This window comes from Ictalurus punctatus, chromosome 6, assembly GCF_001660625.3.
Source record: "Ictalurus punctatus breed USDA103 chromosome 6, Coco_2.0, whole genome shotgun sequence".
NCBI lineage: Eukaryota > Metazoa > Chordata > Actinopteri > Siluriformes > Ictaluridae > Ictalurus > Ictalurus punctatus.
Window position 1 is genome coordinate 8,450,001 of NC_030421.2, and position 18,048 is coordinate 8,468,048.

The 18,048-nt window shown below is 37.5% G+C and overlaps 1 protein-coding gene across 2 annotated transcripts in view; it reads right to left on the reverse strand.

Annotated features, from left to right (window-relative positions):
• The window catches only part of pde1a (phosphodiesterase 1A, calmodulin-dependent), an 88,199-nt gene that overhangs the window by 9,999 nt on the left and 60,152 nt on the right, over positions 1-18,048 (reverse strand). For both annotated transcript variants that reach the window (XM_053680814.1, XM_053680815.1), the window contains 5 exons: positions 14,141-14,323; positions 8,822-8,888; positions 5,429-5,545; positions 1,834-1,974; positions 1,581-1,681 (listed from right to left, as the gene is read on the reverse strand). In XM_053680814.1, coding sequence (XP_053536789.1) covers positions 1,581-1,681; positions 1,834-1,974; positions 5,429-5,545; positions 8,822-8,888; positions 14,141-14,323 — 609 coding nt within the window. The remainder of the gene's footprint in view (positions 1-1,580; positions 1,682-1,833; positions 1,975-5,428; positions 5,546-8,821; positions 8,889-14,140; positions 14,324-18,048) is intronic.

The following is an 18,048-nucleotide window of genomic DNA, read 5'->3' on the forward strand; positions in this document are numbered from 1 at the left end:
CCAGAACTGGAGGAGCGGAGATCACGTTTTGGGGAATAATAGGGAAAAAAGTTGTTTTCTTGTGATCTCGACATAATAAAAGTTGTTTTCTCGTGATCTCGACATAATAAAAGTTGTTTTCTCGTGATCTCGACATAATAAAAAGTTACGTGAAAATATCACGCCTTGTGAATGGGACAGGTATTCCATGCACATTGGCGTCTTCGCCATCACCTTCATAAATGTAATAATTCCCCGCTGTAGAGATGGACTTTATCTCTGCATTAGGAGAGACAGATGTCCCCTTCTCAAGTGTGTGGAAGTCTTTTATCACTGACAGACATAGAGCTATTTCAGCTTGAGTGAGTCCTGATCAAAGTAAAAATGTACCGGTTCATCCATAATGTTCAGATCACAAGAAAATTAAGTCAAGATCATGAGAAAACAAGAAAAAAAAAATAATAATAATGCATGGTTTCTTAGGACTTTGTTGGTTATTGTAAACTAATTTTCACTTGTGTGAACTACTTTGTTAACATTATTATGTTGGTTTATTAATGGTGATGGTAAATTCTCTAAAGATAAAAAAAATCTCTAAAGACTGTTAATGATGTTAGTTATAAGAACTTTTTTTTTTTTATTTCCAAATAGGATACCCACATGTCCACCCATCCCCTCTTCAACATATAGTCAACATAACTGCCAATAAATCATCGCTGGACAATTCAGATTCATACAGTCCCTGTACTGCGCTTCACATTAATAATGTAAAAAAGAAAATGTATACCCCCCTTTAATCTTTCTGAATACAGCACATCCTCACACCTGCTGATCGCTTTTGCTGAACTATGATGGATTTTGTTCCCTTTGGGAATGGGAAAATCAGAGCGCTTCGGAGATCAGAAGAAATACAGGGAGAGGTTAAGAGAAATTGACATCTTGAAGGTAAAAAAACTAACCAAAAACCCTGCGTTTCAACTGAAATCATCTCCCATGTATTACATCTCTCATTTATCAGTGATGGAAAAATAAAGGTTTATATACTGTTTAAAAATCACCACTTTTTTTTCCCGCATGAAAGCAAAAATCATTGTTTTGCTTTTTGAGACACTCAGGATAACAGCAGGAGATGACGAATTAAAGCATGAAATCTTTCTCCTGGCAAACACATGCATCTTTGAGGTTTATGAGTCGGTGCGAGACGAAGGTCATCTGGCAGGAAACGCAAAAAAACAGCAACGATATCAGCAAAGAGTTCAACAGAGAGTCTGACGCATTCAGAGAAGAGATCAGAACTGCTGCCATTATCCAACTCCTTACTCCTCCTTTTCTGTTCACTACTTAGTGTTTTCCAATACTGTAATACTTATTGTAAACCAATCAGACCCTATTGGGGGTCTTACTCAAGAGATTACTGGGATTTGAACTAATAACCTGTCAAAGCCTTAACCACTGAGCCACCATTTCTCCAGACCACCATGAGCCATGGCCACGATTTCCACTGCTTGGAAATATGGAAAAATTTATATTAAAAAAATGCCATTGAATAGAACCTAAGGAATAGATCTGATCAGTGGGATGAGATGGCAGGGCATGTGTACCTGGTCTGGATGTGGAAGTTATTAGTCGTCCCAGTGTGTTCGAAGTCGTGAATAGCAGCAGCAAACACCATGGCCAATATTTCCAGTTCGGTGAGCCAGTGCTAGGACACACCAAAGTACAAAACAGTCACTGAACAGTGTCGAAAGCTCGACAAATGACTGCTAACGTACTATCTTAACCTACTAGATGAAATATTGCCAAAATGAAACTTGGCCATAGTTAGTCTAAAAGGAGACTTTTTCCTTCGCTCACCATAATGCCAGTGTGGAGCATCAGATAGTGTGCGGTCTGGGTGACATCAGCAGCGTGGGTCAGGTTGTGGTACGGATTTTTGTGCTTGCTGTAGCCAACCTCCAAAGCCTCCACAAATGCCACCAGAGAAGACACGGGTATCTGCGTAAGGACAAACACAAGCCATTATAACATGATATCCTTGACTAGCATCTTCCAAAGCTTGTTAACAAAACATAAAAACATAAACTGTTATCTCCAAGATATACTAGATGATCACTGTCTAAAACGTAATAGGCACTTAATTATGTGAGTAATTACATATAATTTAATAATAATATTAAAAAATATATTTTTACATACCCATCACCCAACATTCCTGAATTGTTTTATTTTTATTTGCCTAGTGAGCTAATACACTAACTAGCTGTTACTTACTAGTTGTTAACTTAGCATGTTATCTACGTAAGTGTCTAAAATACTGTTGCACCAACAGCAATGATGAAGTTTACATTTCATTCCAATTTTGGAACATTTGGGACACTTTTCTTTTTGTTATTTAATACACTTCCAGTGCATTCAAACTACAAATTAACTTGACTTCATGACTTATCTTAACTTGTATTCATAAGCATAAACAACAATGTGTGTTTTTAAAAAAAAAAAAAGTATTTGGGCACTATATATATTAAGGGTCTGAATACTTATTTCCCCTTACTTCCAGAGGCCTATGTTGTGACACTTTTATACGGTGGCTTAGTGGTTAGCACGTTCGCCTCACACCTCCAGGGTCGGGGGTTCGATTCCCACCGTGGCCTTGTGTGTGGAGTTTGCATGTTCTCCCCGTGCTGTGGGGGTTTCCTCCCCCAGTCCAAAGACATGCAGGGTAGGCTGATTGGCATGTCCAAGGTGTCCGTAGTGTATGATTGTGCATGAGAGTGTGCCCTGCGATGGATTGGCACCCTGTCCAGGGTGTACCCCGCCTTGTGCCCCATGCTCCCTGGGATAGGCTTCAGGTTTCCCTGTGACTCTGAAGGAAGGATAAGCGGTATAGAAGATGGATGGATGGATGTTCTCAGATGTCTTTTGTTCCTAAGGAACCATGTTCGCAGTGCCCTACATACCCAAATTCATATGATCCCAAAGGTTAGCGATGTTTTTCTGAGGATGAGTTGAGAAACTGATGAATAATTAATGAGCATGTTTGGCTTTATTCAATCATATGGCACCAACTGCCTGTGACTCTCACAAATTGTCATCTTCATTGTAATGTTTCTTTAATGTCAGCCATTCACAATTTAAATGGGAACATTTTAATACAATGCAGTGCACCATTTCCTTGCTTTCTTGGTGCTCTGTGAGTGGATGAATTATTAATGATTCATTAATTCCACCTGCTCTTCCTAGGTATAAAATAGTGCAAACTGGTAATGTGCTCTTATATAGCGCGGTATGTTTTTCTTTAGTTCTCATTTAGTTGCCGGGTAGTTACCATTTGAGGTGATTTATAACCTGTTTTCATCATGGCTATAGAAATTGTTGTTGTTTTTTTGTCCAATATTGTGTCTTACCATTATTACGGCTGGTTAATTTCAGGATCAATTGTATTTTGAGTGTTTTATGGTTCTTTGTGTAACTGTCCAGGGAGTGATCGAGTAATATCATAAGTGATACACAATGTGATTAGGGAGTCGTGTTTAAATGGGTAAAACCCAGAATACTGACGTTAATGGTTCTGCAGTTGGAAACTGAGAAATGATGAAATTATTGTTACAGTGTTCCGTCTCAACCTTTGTCTTGATTTCTCTCAACGAGTATGGTTACGCAAAAGGCTTAAACACGCGCAAACACAAACACAAAGACTCATAGACTCAGAGGTGTTCGTCTACACATGAGAAATGCAAGCGAGAACATTGCAATGATGAACACTTGCTGTCAAAGGTGCACTAAAGGGTGTTCCTATAAGAGAGCAAATTAGCAGAACAGTTGCTGACTGTGCACAATATAAACCTCCAGAAATGAAGAAAGAAGTTTTCGAATGCTCTGCCTGCAGTCCTCCTACTCTCGCTGCTTCATTTACCTCGTTCTTGTCTATGTTGTAACAAAGCCAGATACACTGGTTGGTTGATAGGTTAATACAAATAGGCTCATACATTGTATCATTAAAAATAAATTGCTTTGTTTTATTTTTTCCTCCATTTTCTCCCCAATATGGTCACCTACCAACTACCATCCACCGACCATCCAGCTCTTCTCTATAACATGACAATTAACTAGATATGCACCGATACTAGATGTCTCATCCGATACTGATAACCGATTATTCAGAGTGATATCGGCTGATATCGATAACCGATACCGATAGTTCTGCCTTTTATATCTTCTTTTAAATTAATAATAATTAATCCCACAATTCTGAAGGAAATGCAAATAAAAATTTTATTCTCTCCATTTCAACAAGTTGTTTCACAGTAACTGGTCTCATCAACAGAACACACATTACTCAAATTAACATGAACACACGAACTAAATTCTGAAGATTAAAGTAAGATTTCTGAACTTGTTGAATGTTATTAAGTCATACTAACATTGACTGAATTCTAAAAAACCTCCTGTTAGGCTCACATTCACTCACCACAAACAAAACCATTTCTACTTCATCACTGAACATCAAATTGGTAATATATAATATAAACTTTATATATTAACATATGAAATATGCTACTCTACAAATATATTTTTCTGTGTTTTTTCGGCGCTTTAATTCAGCTTGAGCAGCGCAGCAAAAAAATTAAATAAATTAGACTCGACTCCGAAACTCCCGCTTCATCGCTGCTCACTTCCAGTGTAAAATTTTAGCAGCGCAGAGATTACAGAGATTACAAACTGCAGTTTTGTCATCATTCCACACAAGAGACATCTTCTTTACACACAGCACAAAATCGACATGTTTGCCCACCCTCTTTTGATTGACAGGATATAATCGGCCCTGATCATCGGACGTTATTAAAGAAAAATAGATACATCGGTGCATCTCTACAATTAACTCATTCGTTCATCTTCAGTCACCAGTTTATCCTGGTCAGGGTTACAGTCATTGAGCCAATATTTGAGCAAAGTACTCAGGATGGGTTGATGGGCTATACAGCTTCAGGAGATCAGCAAGATACACTGGAGCTAAACCATTCAGCGCTTTAGACGTCATGAGAAGGAGGTTAAAAGGTAGCCTTGAATAACACTGGGGTAAAGATTGGGTTGCTACATGCATGAAAGAAAAATAAAGTGAGTGAATCTTAACTTAATCTTAATTTGGTCTTGGTAGAATGTAGCATGTAACAATGATCTTTGGTACGAAGTATTGGCAACACTTTAATCATAATATACACAGACGTGCATGAAAGAGCAGGAGGAGAAAAAAAAAGAAAGGAAATCCAAAAAGTGAGCAGTAAGAGTGTGTGCATATAATGTGTGTGTGTAGGAGTCTTCTCTCTGCAGAGCCAAAGCCTAAACTTGGATTTCCCAGCATGAGTATGTCCAAGTGCAACAGCTATTTTTATTTTTTGGTGACGTGTGTCTGCGTATGTGTGTGTGTGTGTGTAAAGACAATCTCACACACCCTGAAGCGGTTGATCAGGTCGTATCTGGTGAGCAGCTCATACACCAGGAACTTCAGCGCGTGTTCGCTGCTCGCCTCGTGCAGCGTGAAGACATCAAATGACCATTTATCAACGTCCTGCGAACACGACAGAACCGGTTTACACACACGTTTATGCATTTTGTGGAGTGTTTCCAACACTTCACTACAGAGCCCAGTCTGAATTCTATGTGTAACGTGTGAAAATTGCTTATTGTATATGATACCAGAATTGAACATTCTATTAAACATTCGGTGTAAAACAAATGATCTATAGACTACAGTGACATGGAACAACCAGAGAGTGAGATAAAGCATTCTGTGGTGTAACCATAGCAACAAATGTATAACAGTAGCCTATTAATATGTGTGTGTGTGTGTAGAATTTTAGCTCAATAAAAAGACAATACGTTTCCTCACAAAGCAAAACATCTAGTAAAGCGTCCATTTTCTTAACACTGCGACGTAGCCCTGGTGTAAATGGGACAACAGCTGAAATGTCGTGATAACAGAACATAATGAACTTGGCTTCACAGTATGGTATGCTGCTTTTTTCTTGCCTTCACCTAGAATGCTTTGTTATCTTTTACATTATACAATGCCATTTTCTAGTATTTGTCCCTTACTTAATTCATTGCACTTTTGCAGACTTTTCCTCTGCTACCTTTAAAGGAGATCCCCCCCCCCACATTTATCAAACAACTCATTATTCTGCTCATATAATAAACTGTGTATTTAAAAGCCGAGTGATCTGTGAAGAGAAACCTCAAATAGCGGGCTATTTTATTATTTTTTTCACTGAATACGTGTAATTGTTTGAGATTTGGTCTGAATTAAAGTGCTCGTTATAGTTCCACTATTGTATCAGATTGCCAGTTTATTAAAAACACTAACTCTGTATCTATCAGATAAAAAGAGGCCAAAAAAATGCCACCACAGGACCACCGCTGAGCACATTTTAATCGGGTGGTGGATGGCAGTGTATGGTGCTTGTACTGTATGAGTGTGCTGCATTTGTTTTGTCTTTTTTGTTTTGTTTTTTAAACACTGAGAACTTTATAAATTGCCTACAGGTACAAGTCACTGAACTTTCACATTTCTTAGAGCAGTACATGTATTTGCTGGGAGTGTAGTAGTTGATATTCTGTGATCATGAGGTTGTGAGTTCAAACCCCAAAGACGGCCCAGTGTCATAGACCCAATGTTGGGCCTGTGAGCAAAACTCTTAACTCTCAACACCTCAGATCTTTACTGAGATTTAATTAATCTTTAAAAGCCTAGTTTTTTTGGTCAATTTTGATTAAAAAAGGCCAAATTAATACATATATGTAAACTGTGATGCACTGTGTGTTTCAGTAATATGTGCTACAGGAGCTCTTCTGTGGGATCAGGCCAGACGGGTTAGCCTTCGCTCCCCACGAGAATCAATGAGCCTTAGACACCCATGACCCTGCCTCTGGTTCACTAGTTTTCCTTCCTTGGAACACTTTTGGTAGGTACTAACCACTGCATACCGGGAACGCCCCACATCTCCTGCTGTTATGGAGATGCTCTGACCCAGTCGTCTAACCATCACAACCTGACCCTTGTCAAAGTCACTCAGATCCTTACACGTGCCCCTTTTTCCTGCTTACAACACATAAATTTCGAGAACTGACTGTTCACATGCTGCCTAACAAATATATCCCACCCCTTGACACGTACCATTGTAACGGGATAATCAATGTTATCTTCACCTGTCAGTGGTTTTAATGTTATGGCTGATTGGTCTATACTGCACTTTTGGCTGTAGCTATGAAGAATGTGTACATGGTGACAAGCTATATAGGATGACACTGTTTTGAGCTTATCTTTTTCACGTCATGTGATTTTATCTTATTAATAAGGTCCAACATTGTCATTAACAATGCATTAACTTTAATTACTCTGCAAAATTTGATAGGGATGAACCAAGCTTATTTATTATTGCATGTAAGAGTGTTAATATACTTTGTATTAATTATTTCATGCTGCACCACGGCAATAATTTGTAATTCAAATTACAGGTTTATATTAATATGTTTCTATAGTGTACACAAAACGTGCTGTTATTTAACAAAGAATTGTTAACATGGTGACGTTTTCTTTAAAGAGATGTTTATTTAGATTGATGGAAGGAGTCTCCAGTGTCAGGACTTTGTATCAGTCAAAGGTAGAGCGTAAAAAAAAATTCTAGACAAAGGATGTTGGATTTTCTCGGTAACAAGTTGCTGCAGACAGTTTATATCGTTTAAATTGCAAGACATAACAGGAACTAACTAAAACACAACATTAAATGTAACCACAAATGGATAAAAAGTATCATATATCATATCATAAATTTTAAAAAATTGTAATCACTGGCAAATTTCTGTGGTATAAGAGCATTTGTGGTATACCCAGTCGTTCAGTCTTTTCCTATCACAGCAACCCACAAGTGTTTTATTCCTTTCATAATGTTAGTAATCTCTTTTTATAAGCTAATTGACAGATTACATTGTATTTACAGCTGTGTCTGTTGTGTGTGTTTGAGCAATTTGGGGACCAACAAAAAAAAAAGAAAGAAAATAAATCAATCTTAAATCTTCAAGAACTGTGGTAAATTGGTTAATCATAACCAGGCACAACTCACCACCTGTAAAACTATTTGCCATTTTCTATTGGTGATGTCTTGGTACAACATCACACACTATTACAAGTCACTGTACAAGACATTTTTGTTTTGGTTCCTATAAGTCCCTGTTAGTTCCCACTTCTTGTCTTCATGACAGGAGGTATTAAAAATACTTCAGGCAGTTCAATATAGAAAAAAAAACAAGATGGTCTATAAATTTTTCCTCACCAAGCCATAGCAACACAGTATTACGGTTATACATTTCCCACAGATCATAGATCCAAATAACTCATAACACAATGAAGTATCGTCATTGTTGTTGCTCTCATAGCGTGAGTAGCCCTGCATGTCAAGCAGAAGTAGCATTCAGCAGTTCTATTGAACTCGTTTTTTATTTTTTTAAACCGACTATAAAATACAGGAATGTGTCAAATCTGACCTTCTCACAGAAACGACCAGAGACTCCAACCATCAAGCAGACTGACTCAACAACCAAGTTTTCAACTCCAGGTAAATGCAATCATTCAGCAGGCATGAAAAACCAGACAGAGTAAAATATTTCCACAAGACAGGAATACCTCTACAAGAGTCTGGAATGTCACCATGTAACAGCTCATAACTGCTGCATGGAATAATTTTGTGTTTGAAAATAATAAACAAACAAAAAAGTTTGATTCTACTATAATGTGATGCATGAACACGCAATAATATGGACGGTGGGAAAAATGAGATGCGCTGAATACCTTAAGAGCAAGGATCACAGCTGGAGGATACGTCAGCCCGGCCATGTTCGACGTCCTCCTGTACATCCTGTCCAACACACACACACACACACACACACACACAAGATCAGCCACAGCCCCTTATTACCATAATGACAAGTTCTGCTCAGAAAAGGTAATATACCGAGTGTAGGACAGATTTTTTGTTGTACTGACATCTACATATGCTGATATATACAGATTGTGAACAGGTACATCACTCTGGTATGTAATATATTCATATGTTAAGAATGTAATGCACCTGAATCTGTACCTGTCTTGCACTTCAAATGCCTGTATTCTGATTTAAACCCAGAGTGGTCATGGCCTAAACTGAAAGAGGTGGTTTTCTTTTTTTTTTTTTAATTAAACACTCTACCACTATGCCCCTTGGGGAAAACAGGTTAAAATAATAAATAAATAAATAAATAAATAAATAAATAAATAAATAAATAAACAAGGTGGAAATGTCAGCACTGTCAACATCATCACTGATCACTGACTAATACCTGCATGAGCGTAAAAACCTCTGGCTCACATTAATTTTCTGTTACATGCCATATCCCAGTCTTGATGCGCACTGGCCGGTTTTCAAATTTTATTTTTTTTTAAATTGGATTGAGAAATAAATGTATACATTTGTAATATAAAGTATATATAGAGAGTGTTCCCATTTCCTTGTTTTTCCTATTTTCTGACCTTGACTATGGATATGCCTTTGGGTGTTGCCAACTCTGTTGAGCTTTTCCATGATCCCTGCCATTCAATTTTTAGGAAAATCCCAAATAAAAATAATCGCATGTACTTCCATCTAGCATTTCTCTTACATTAGAATATGAGGAGGAAGATGTGGAACTATTCTGATTTATATACATAACTGGAGGCCACAGTGGCAAGTCAATATTTCTCCTTCACATTGAGCATTGAGCTTGAACAAACCATTTCACAAAACAGACAAACTGCTTTTTCAAGTGATTATAATAGAAGAAAGCAAGTAAAGAAAAAGTCTCGCTGTTTTGTTATTTATTTTCCACTCGAATGGTCAAGAAGAGCAAATGGAAGTGGATTCAAGCAAACCCGTCAGCCTGCGAGTTCCTCGGATTTTCAGAAAACTGAAACACAAAGGCTCATAAAAACAGGATGTAAGCAGACAGACGTATGCATATTTCGATTTATAGGCAAAAAAGAGAAGAAAAGGTAAATGTAACTAAAATGTTAACAAGTCAATGCTTTCCCACAGTTTACTTTTCTTTTAATAATTCAGGACTTCAAAAAAGCAGACTAACAACAGCAAAATGAAAACTTTATGATTTCATGATGTTGATGTACAAAAATGTGATTTAATATATTAAGTAAATGGAATGAAAAAAAAAAACAACTTATGGCTTCTGCAGGATCATTTTGCATAGTATTCACAACAAAATGTTTGAGACAAGAGATCAGCCTGCCCGTTCTTTAGTGTTTCAGGAAGCTGAAACAAAAGTGTTGAAGATGCAGACTAGTTATAAAAAGAGCAATAATTAAATAAATAAATAATAATAATAATAATTATATATATATATATATATATATATATATATATATATATATATATATATATATATATATATATAATTATTATTATTATTATTATTAAAAAGAGAGAGAGAGAAATGGAAATGATATATGGATTTATATAAAAGAGGTAGTGATGAGGCCACATCCATCTCTATGACCTTGAGTAAGCTGAAACATTTTTTCACATCAGCTGTGATCACAAGTTAAGAGAGAATGGGGACAGGAACCAAAGTCGGACACTTCTTTTAGCTTGTCCCGGAGCAGCAGAGTCACAGAGATTCAGTCTGAATCAGCAGGCTTTCAAACATTTAAAAGGTCAAGGAGAGAGTGTGCCTAACAAAGAGCAGTACCAAAACAATATTACACAAATTGAAACACAGTCCCTTTGAGAGATGATCAACTAAAATGATCCTAATCCTCCAACCTTAAATTCCTTCTTCATCCAGATCCTAATACTCCCACCCTAAACTCCTGCTTCATCTAGATCCTAATACTCCCATTCTAATCTCCTGCTTCATCCAGATCCTAATCCTCCAACCTTAAACTCTTCCTTCATCCAGATCCTAATACTCCCATCCTAAACTCCTGCTTCACCCAGATCTTACTCTTGCTATCCTAAACTCCTGCTTCACCCAGATCTTACTCTTGCTATCCTAAACTCCTGCTTCACCCAGATCTTACTCTTGCTATCCTAAACTCCTGCTTCACCCAGATCTTACTCTTGCTATCCTAAACTCTGGCACCATCCTGATGTTAGTCCTGCCATCCTAACTGCTGCTCCAGCCAAAGCCCAATCCTGCCATCCTAAACTCCTTCTCCATCCAGATACCACTTGTCATGGTGTAACCTATGTATTCATCTGGATACTACTTCTGCCATCCATAGTACTACAAACTTCTGCTCTATCCAGATCATACACTCTTAGAAAATAAATAATTCTTTAAGGGTTCTTAGCTTCCAAAAGGAACAGTTCTGGTTGGTACTCCACCTGTTCCTCAGAGGGATAAGCTGAAAATACTTAATTGTTCAAGATTTCCTTCCAGCAGTCTACCCCCCCATCCTCCTGACCCCTACAAGCTCCTGCCCCATCCAGATCCTTCTCCTGCCCAACAAACTCTTTCTTACTCTTCATTGACAAAAGGCTGTTGTCTTCTTACAGCGTACTTATTTTAGTAATAATTACATGATTGTAGAACCATTATGTAGACCCATTAACGGATCTTCAGTTGTTCCTCTTGGGGAATCCATAAAAGTTCTATTCTACTGTACAACCCTACAACAGAGACTGTAGGAGCCCTTTATAGGTTTACATGACGATTTTAAAGAATTCGTTCAATAATCTTTGGTAATTACTTGATCCTGGTCTGGGTTGCGGTAGATCCAGACTCTATTCTGGGAACAGAGGGGGTCACCCATCCATCACAGGGCACCATGCACACTCACATTCTCACACTTATAAACTTAGGGGCAATTTAGGTTGGAGAAAACTGGAGATCATGGAGGAAACCTGCTTGGACATGGGAAGAACCAGCTGCGAAACTCCATGCAGTCTCAAAACAAGTTCAGGTTTGGATCCTGGAGCTGTGAGGTGGCAGCACAACCTACTGCACCTCCATAAAATTAAAATTCCTTTGTGTGATCATGAATTTATTTAGACTCTTGATGAGCTTTGGGACTTTTATTTTGATAAGAAGCAATGGGTTTCCCTATCAGAAAAGCCTTTGTGGAGGCTAATTAACCATAATTATCCAATGAATCTTTGAAGAACCATTGAAAAACATTTTCAATGTGTAGTAGATTGAGATCCTTATTGCTATCCATTAACATAATTATTTAATATATACCAAAATTATTAGACTATCTAACATAAAAGGATAGGCATTCCCTGCTGAGCACCCTTGAAGAACTTTTTTTCCTCCTTAGAGTGCAGTGAGGTCCTTATTGCTAACCATTAGCATAATTATTCCAGGATTTTAAACCAGAATTATTAGACCATCTAATATAACAAGATTGACGTTCCCTGCTGAGTCTCAGTTCCTCTCAAGGGTTCTTCCTCCATATCTCCATTATAGGATTTTATGTCTCACTCAATTGTGATTAAGACACTGATGTTTATTTTTATTATAAAATCATTATAAGAGTACAATTCTGTTCTTTCTCTAGCGTAAAGGTCAGTTGGACAAGAACATGTTACATTCCCTTTTTCATCCACGGATGATAAAAACAAAACATTGCTTCATTTCCTCTGAGACAAGATGATCCAGCTACATAATTCTAGTGTAATTCTGTTGATGGTCATGATGAATCAGGTGTGTGTGTGTGTGTGTGTGTGTGTGTGTTTGTGTGTGTGTGAGAGAGAGAGAGAGAGAGAGAGAGAGAGAGAGATTCCGCAACAGTTTCCATGGAAATATTAAAAATTGGCTAGGAGTAGCATTCCTGACAATTGGGGGGCGGGAGGCAGAGAGAGAGAAGGAGAGTGGGAGGGAGAGAGAGAGAGAGAGAGAGAGAGAGAGAGATGCCTGAAGCAGACTTATTTAGTGTTTCTGGATGAATGAATGAAGCAGAACAAATGCTTTTTATTTGTCAGTACAGCTAAGAAACTGTCAATGGCACAGGTGTGTGTGTGTGTGTGTGTGTGTGTGTGTCTGTGTATGTGTGTGTGTGTGTGTCTCAGAGCACCAGTGCTACAACAAAGAAATTATACAATCATCAAAAACGATTCAGTCACCCCAAAGACATCACTCTGTGTGTGTGGGGGGGGGAGGGGGGGGGGGGGGGGGTGCGTGTGTATGTTCTCCAAATAGGAACTTTTTGTACCTTTAAGTATAACTAACTAAGTAACTAACTAAATAGCTAACTAAACAAACAAACAAACAAACAAACAAATCAAACAATAAATAGTCCTATGAACTGCTACATCCTGCCACTGAGATTGCATATTTATTACATATTATTAAATTACAACAATCAGTTACAGAAAAGATATTACAGAATATCTAAAAATGCATTCAAAAAAACTGTTTAAAAGTTAACACATTCATTACTGACACAGTGTTAATAAAGGCATATCTTTTAATGTACATTTTGCTTTCAGTTACAAAGCCTATTTTTTCTATTTTTTTTTTAATTAATATTGACATTTATTTTTGACTGGGATTTTGTACCCCGGTAAATGAATATGGTTTTGGCCATTTGTAGCCGATTATGTGTATATCCATTACAAATCTTTTCCTAGTGTCACTTTACAGTAAAGGATTGAGGTTTTCAGCAGCCACCTCAGCTCACCCAGTTCCTCATGCTTAATCAGTGACACATGGAGCATGTGTAACATGGAGAAACTTTGTGTGTGTGCGTGTGTGTGTGTGTGTGTATGAACTGATGCGTTATGATTAATCTACTTTTTTTACTGGATACATTTCATAGAATTCAGTGTAAACCTTATAAAGTGGGACACAGTGTGCCGGTATTCCAAAAATTACCAAAAATGGAGAGCTACAGACAGAAATGAGAGGAGATTGAGAGAGAGGTAGAAGATATGGAGGGACAGTAAGGAGAAAGGGAGGAGGAATGGAGAGGAAGAAAGAGGGTAGAGAAATCAAAAGTCTCTATTTTTGCTCAAATTGTTATTCACTTCATGGATATGTCTCTGTAGTCTAAACTGCTAATATCCGACATACTGATGCTCAGGGTATTGTTTTTTTTCTCATTTGTTATAGTCAGTAGAAAAAAAACACTGTACTTTACCTCTCCACAAAGATTCCGGCCTGTACGGCATGGACGATGCTGCGAAACCGTGGCTTCTCCTCGGGCCGCCGTCGCACGACGCCCATCTTCCGGGTGAAGGTGGACGCCAGCCAATCGCGCACCTCCATGGGCACGGAGTCCGCCTGGATATCGCTGAGCTCATCCTCTGTATCCAGCAGGCGTCTGAAAGAAAGAAAAAAAGTCTCATTTTAACAATGCTACTATAATGTCACTAATTAAAATGAATGAAAGCTAACAGCCATCAATGATCATTGCAGAGATATGGTCATTGCTGGCTAGCCCCTTCAAGTCCCAGTTATACGCTTATATTTATTTGACACTCAATTTAAATCTCAAGGCTCTGGGTCTGAGACAGGCTTTGTTTATATATATATATATATATATATATATATATATATATATATATATATATATATATATATATATATATATGTATATATATATGTGTGTGTGTGTATGTGTGTGTGTGTGTGTGTGTGTGTGCGTGTTCCAATGCTGTGCAAGGTTGAGAATTGTTCACAGTTTGGTTCCTGTGGTATAATTAAAAGATTACTTCCAGTCCTGAAAAACCTTAGTACTGTATTTAGCCTGCTTCATCAAGCTAACCAGCTAGTTTTAATTTGCTCAATAAATGGGAAAAAATCTATTAAAATATGGCTGCTATTTTGGGTTTAGTGGTTTCTTTGATCACCTAGATAACTGGCCACACCCCTGACTACAATGATGTTTAAAAGTTTTGATAAAACACTGTTTCAGAACCTTTGAAAAACAAATCCACCTGCAGATCATTATATTATACTTGTTCATTTGACAGAGTTTGACATTTTGACAGTTTATTCGAAGTGCCTAGCATTTGAGAGTGATGATACAGTCCTAGCAGTTAAGGAGTTTGGAGCAGTTAAGGGTCCTTAGAGGTTCTTTCGGGCTGGGATTTGAAGCCATTATTTTCCCATCCCTACCTCAGAGCCTGAACGACAGAATTTCTGAGACTTATTTTTTTAAATATCATATTCTGTGTTCAACTAAAGCATGTAACTCTGCAAGTTGTCCTTAACTCTGTGTTCAACATGTGATGGTGATACAGTTCACTGTTTTGAGAAATTAAATACATTATAAATTCATGATCACGAATGTTAGCTGGCTAGCTCAAAAATAACACATTTTCAAGTTCAGATTTCCTATTTTTGTGTTAATTCAGAAGCAAGAAGTTTCAGAAGAAGACTCTGTATAGTCTTCATTGTTAATGCTACCTTTCTGGATAAAAATAAGCTAACCTGATAAGATTTCTGAGAGGATTTATAAATCATAGTTACTGTATAATCTTTATCATTTCTATTGTTAATTCTAAGGCTTAGATAAGATAACGTTTTAAGTCATAGTCTATCATCTTCATTGTTAATGCTACCTAGCTGGCTAAAATACTCTAACCTGTCAGTATTTCTGAGAGGGGCACGTATCTATGTTCCCAGGATCCAAAGTTCCTCAGATTTATATTGCACATAATGAACACATGGTGATTTAAAGCTGGAGTTAGGCTTCAGCATAAGTGAGAGCTGGGACATGTTTACTGTGTTTTATAAGTTTTACAGTATGGCAGTTCTCCAGTTTAGTGTACACTGTATGAACGTAGGAATGTAGACGAACAGCAGCACAAAGGAGGGTTCCGCGTGTGCTACCTAGTTCATAACTTTCATGAATTTCAAGTGTGGATGAAGGATGGATTTTAAACTAATGTATGTTGTTATAAACAGGAACCTGGGAAAATGAGTCCTGACTACATAAAACCTGTGGGAAAAGTTTACTTAATGTATGTTAACAGAATATTGAACTGGGAAACATAGTACCCTAGGAATTACCCCTTTGAGAGAATATCATCATAGTCATGAGATATAATCTTTATAATCTTCACTGCTAGTCTTAGTTAGCTGGCTAAAATAAGCTAACTTGGCAGGATTTCTGGGAGGATTTTAAGTCATTGTAATAATATTTATCATTTTCACTGCTGATGCTAGCTAGCAAGCTGGCTAAAATGAACTAACTTGGCAGGATTTTTGAGAGGATATAAAACTTTTAGTCTTTGTAATCTCCACTGTTAAAACTAGCTGGCTGGCACAGTTAAGATAACTGGACAGGATTTCTGGAGGATTTTTTTTAAAAAAAACTATAGTCATAGTCTTTATAATTTCCAATGTTAATGCTAGCTAGCTGGCAAAAAAATAGCTACAATGACAGGATTTCTGAGAGGACTTTTAAGTCATAGTCATAACCATTTCAATTGGCGCTATTAATGCTGATAAATTCACGAGTCTTACAGACAGGTCCTTTGTATATTTTTAAATGACACTGTTATTCCAGCATTGAGAGGACATTTAACACTATTTAGTCCTGTGTTGGTCTTACATCTTGTCACCATTTGTGCAGTAGCAGAATGACGTGCTTTATACTGTTTACTGGACCCTACAAAATAATGTCCTATAACTCAATAATGTTCATGTCCTGGGGACATCATTTTGTTAGCTGGGCTGAAGTCATGAGTAAAATTGTAGACTTAAAATGAGCATTTTAGAAGACTGGAGGGCTGTGAGTCAAACCAAGATCAGAGAAAGAGAAAAGGCCGAGCGATATGGAATGTGATTGACCAAAAAAACAAGGAAAAACAACAGCATTCTTAATGGAAGGCCAGCAGGAAACTTTACCGTTGACCCTTGTTTTTTTAATTGTTGATATCTTACCAAAACAGGTAATATGGAAACAAATGTGCAGTTACAGCCATTTAACAAGCTGAAAAGCTGCTACCATGGCAATGCACATCTCAGTGTGGTCGCCATTAGAGAAATACGATTAATCATAGTGGCTGAGAATGCTGCTTTCAACAACATACTATTGAAAGGAGGAAGGGAGAGAGAGAGAGGGGGGGTAGGGTGAACATATACAGAACAGAGAAACAACACCACAGGTAGAGATATCCAGAGACAGAAAAAAAGGGGAGGTAAACAGGAGAAAAGGATAGTAGGCAGAAACATATAGTGACGGATAGAAAGGCAGCTGATCATAGTGAAAAAGAGGGTAAAACAGGAGAGATGGATATAGAGTCAGAGACAAATCAACAGGGGAATGATAAATAGATAGATAGATAGATAGATAGATAGATAGATAGATAGATAGATAGATAGATAGAACGGCAAAAAGAGAAGGGCAGAAAACCGGATAGAGAAAGTGAGATGAGACAAATATGGGCAAAGAAAGAAAGAAAGAAGCGGGGAGATAGCGAGGAGAAAAGAGGAAAGGAGTTAAGTGGGATGGATATATAGAGAAGAAAAGAGAGGGATAGAGGAAAAGCAGAGAACTAGATATGAGAAAAATAGATGTGGAGAAAAAAGGAGATGAAATTTTCTGGAGAGTGAATAATGATGAATGAGATTCATACAGTGATAGAGGGTAAAGTAGAATAGATGAGACTTATAAAGAGAGGAAGAAAGAACTACACAAACTACATAAAAAGAAAAAAGAGAAACAGCAAGAGGTGACCAAGAATGAGAGGATGAAGAGAAAGGTAGAGAGCAGGAAGCAGGGCTCACCTAGGGTTTGTACTAGCTTCATCTGCTGATTAACAAAACAAGCTAAATGTACTAGTTACACTTACTCACCAGAGACACCAACGATCTCTGCTAATATCCTTACCAACTGTATTTTTCTTCATAATGTCTCTATATACATTTAATGACAGGTTGTAGTGTACATGACAAGATAAGATGAAACCATGGCTATAAGCATTTCTTCCGTTTTAGTAAATCAAACAGTAAACTCTGAATAAAGAACTGAAGAAACCTCAAACCATACGCTCCATAGGATTGGTCTGAGGAATTACTTGAGCCAATCGTTTGAAT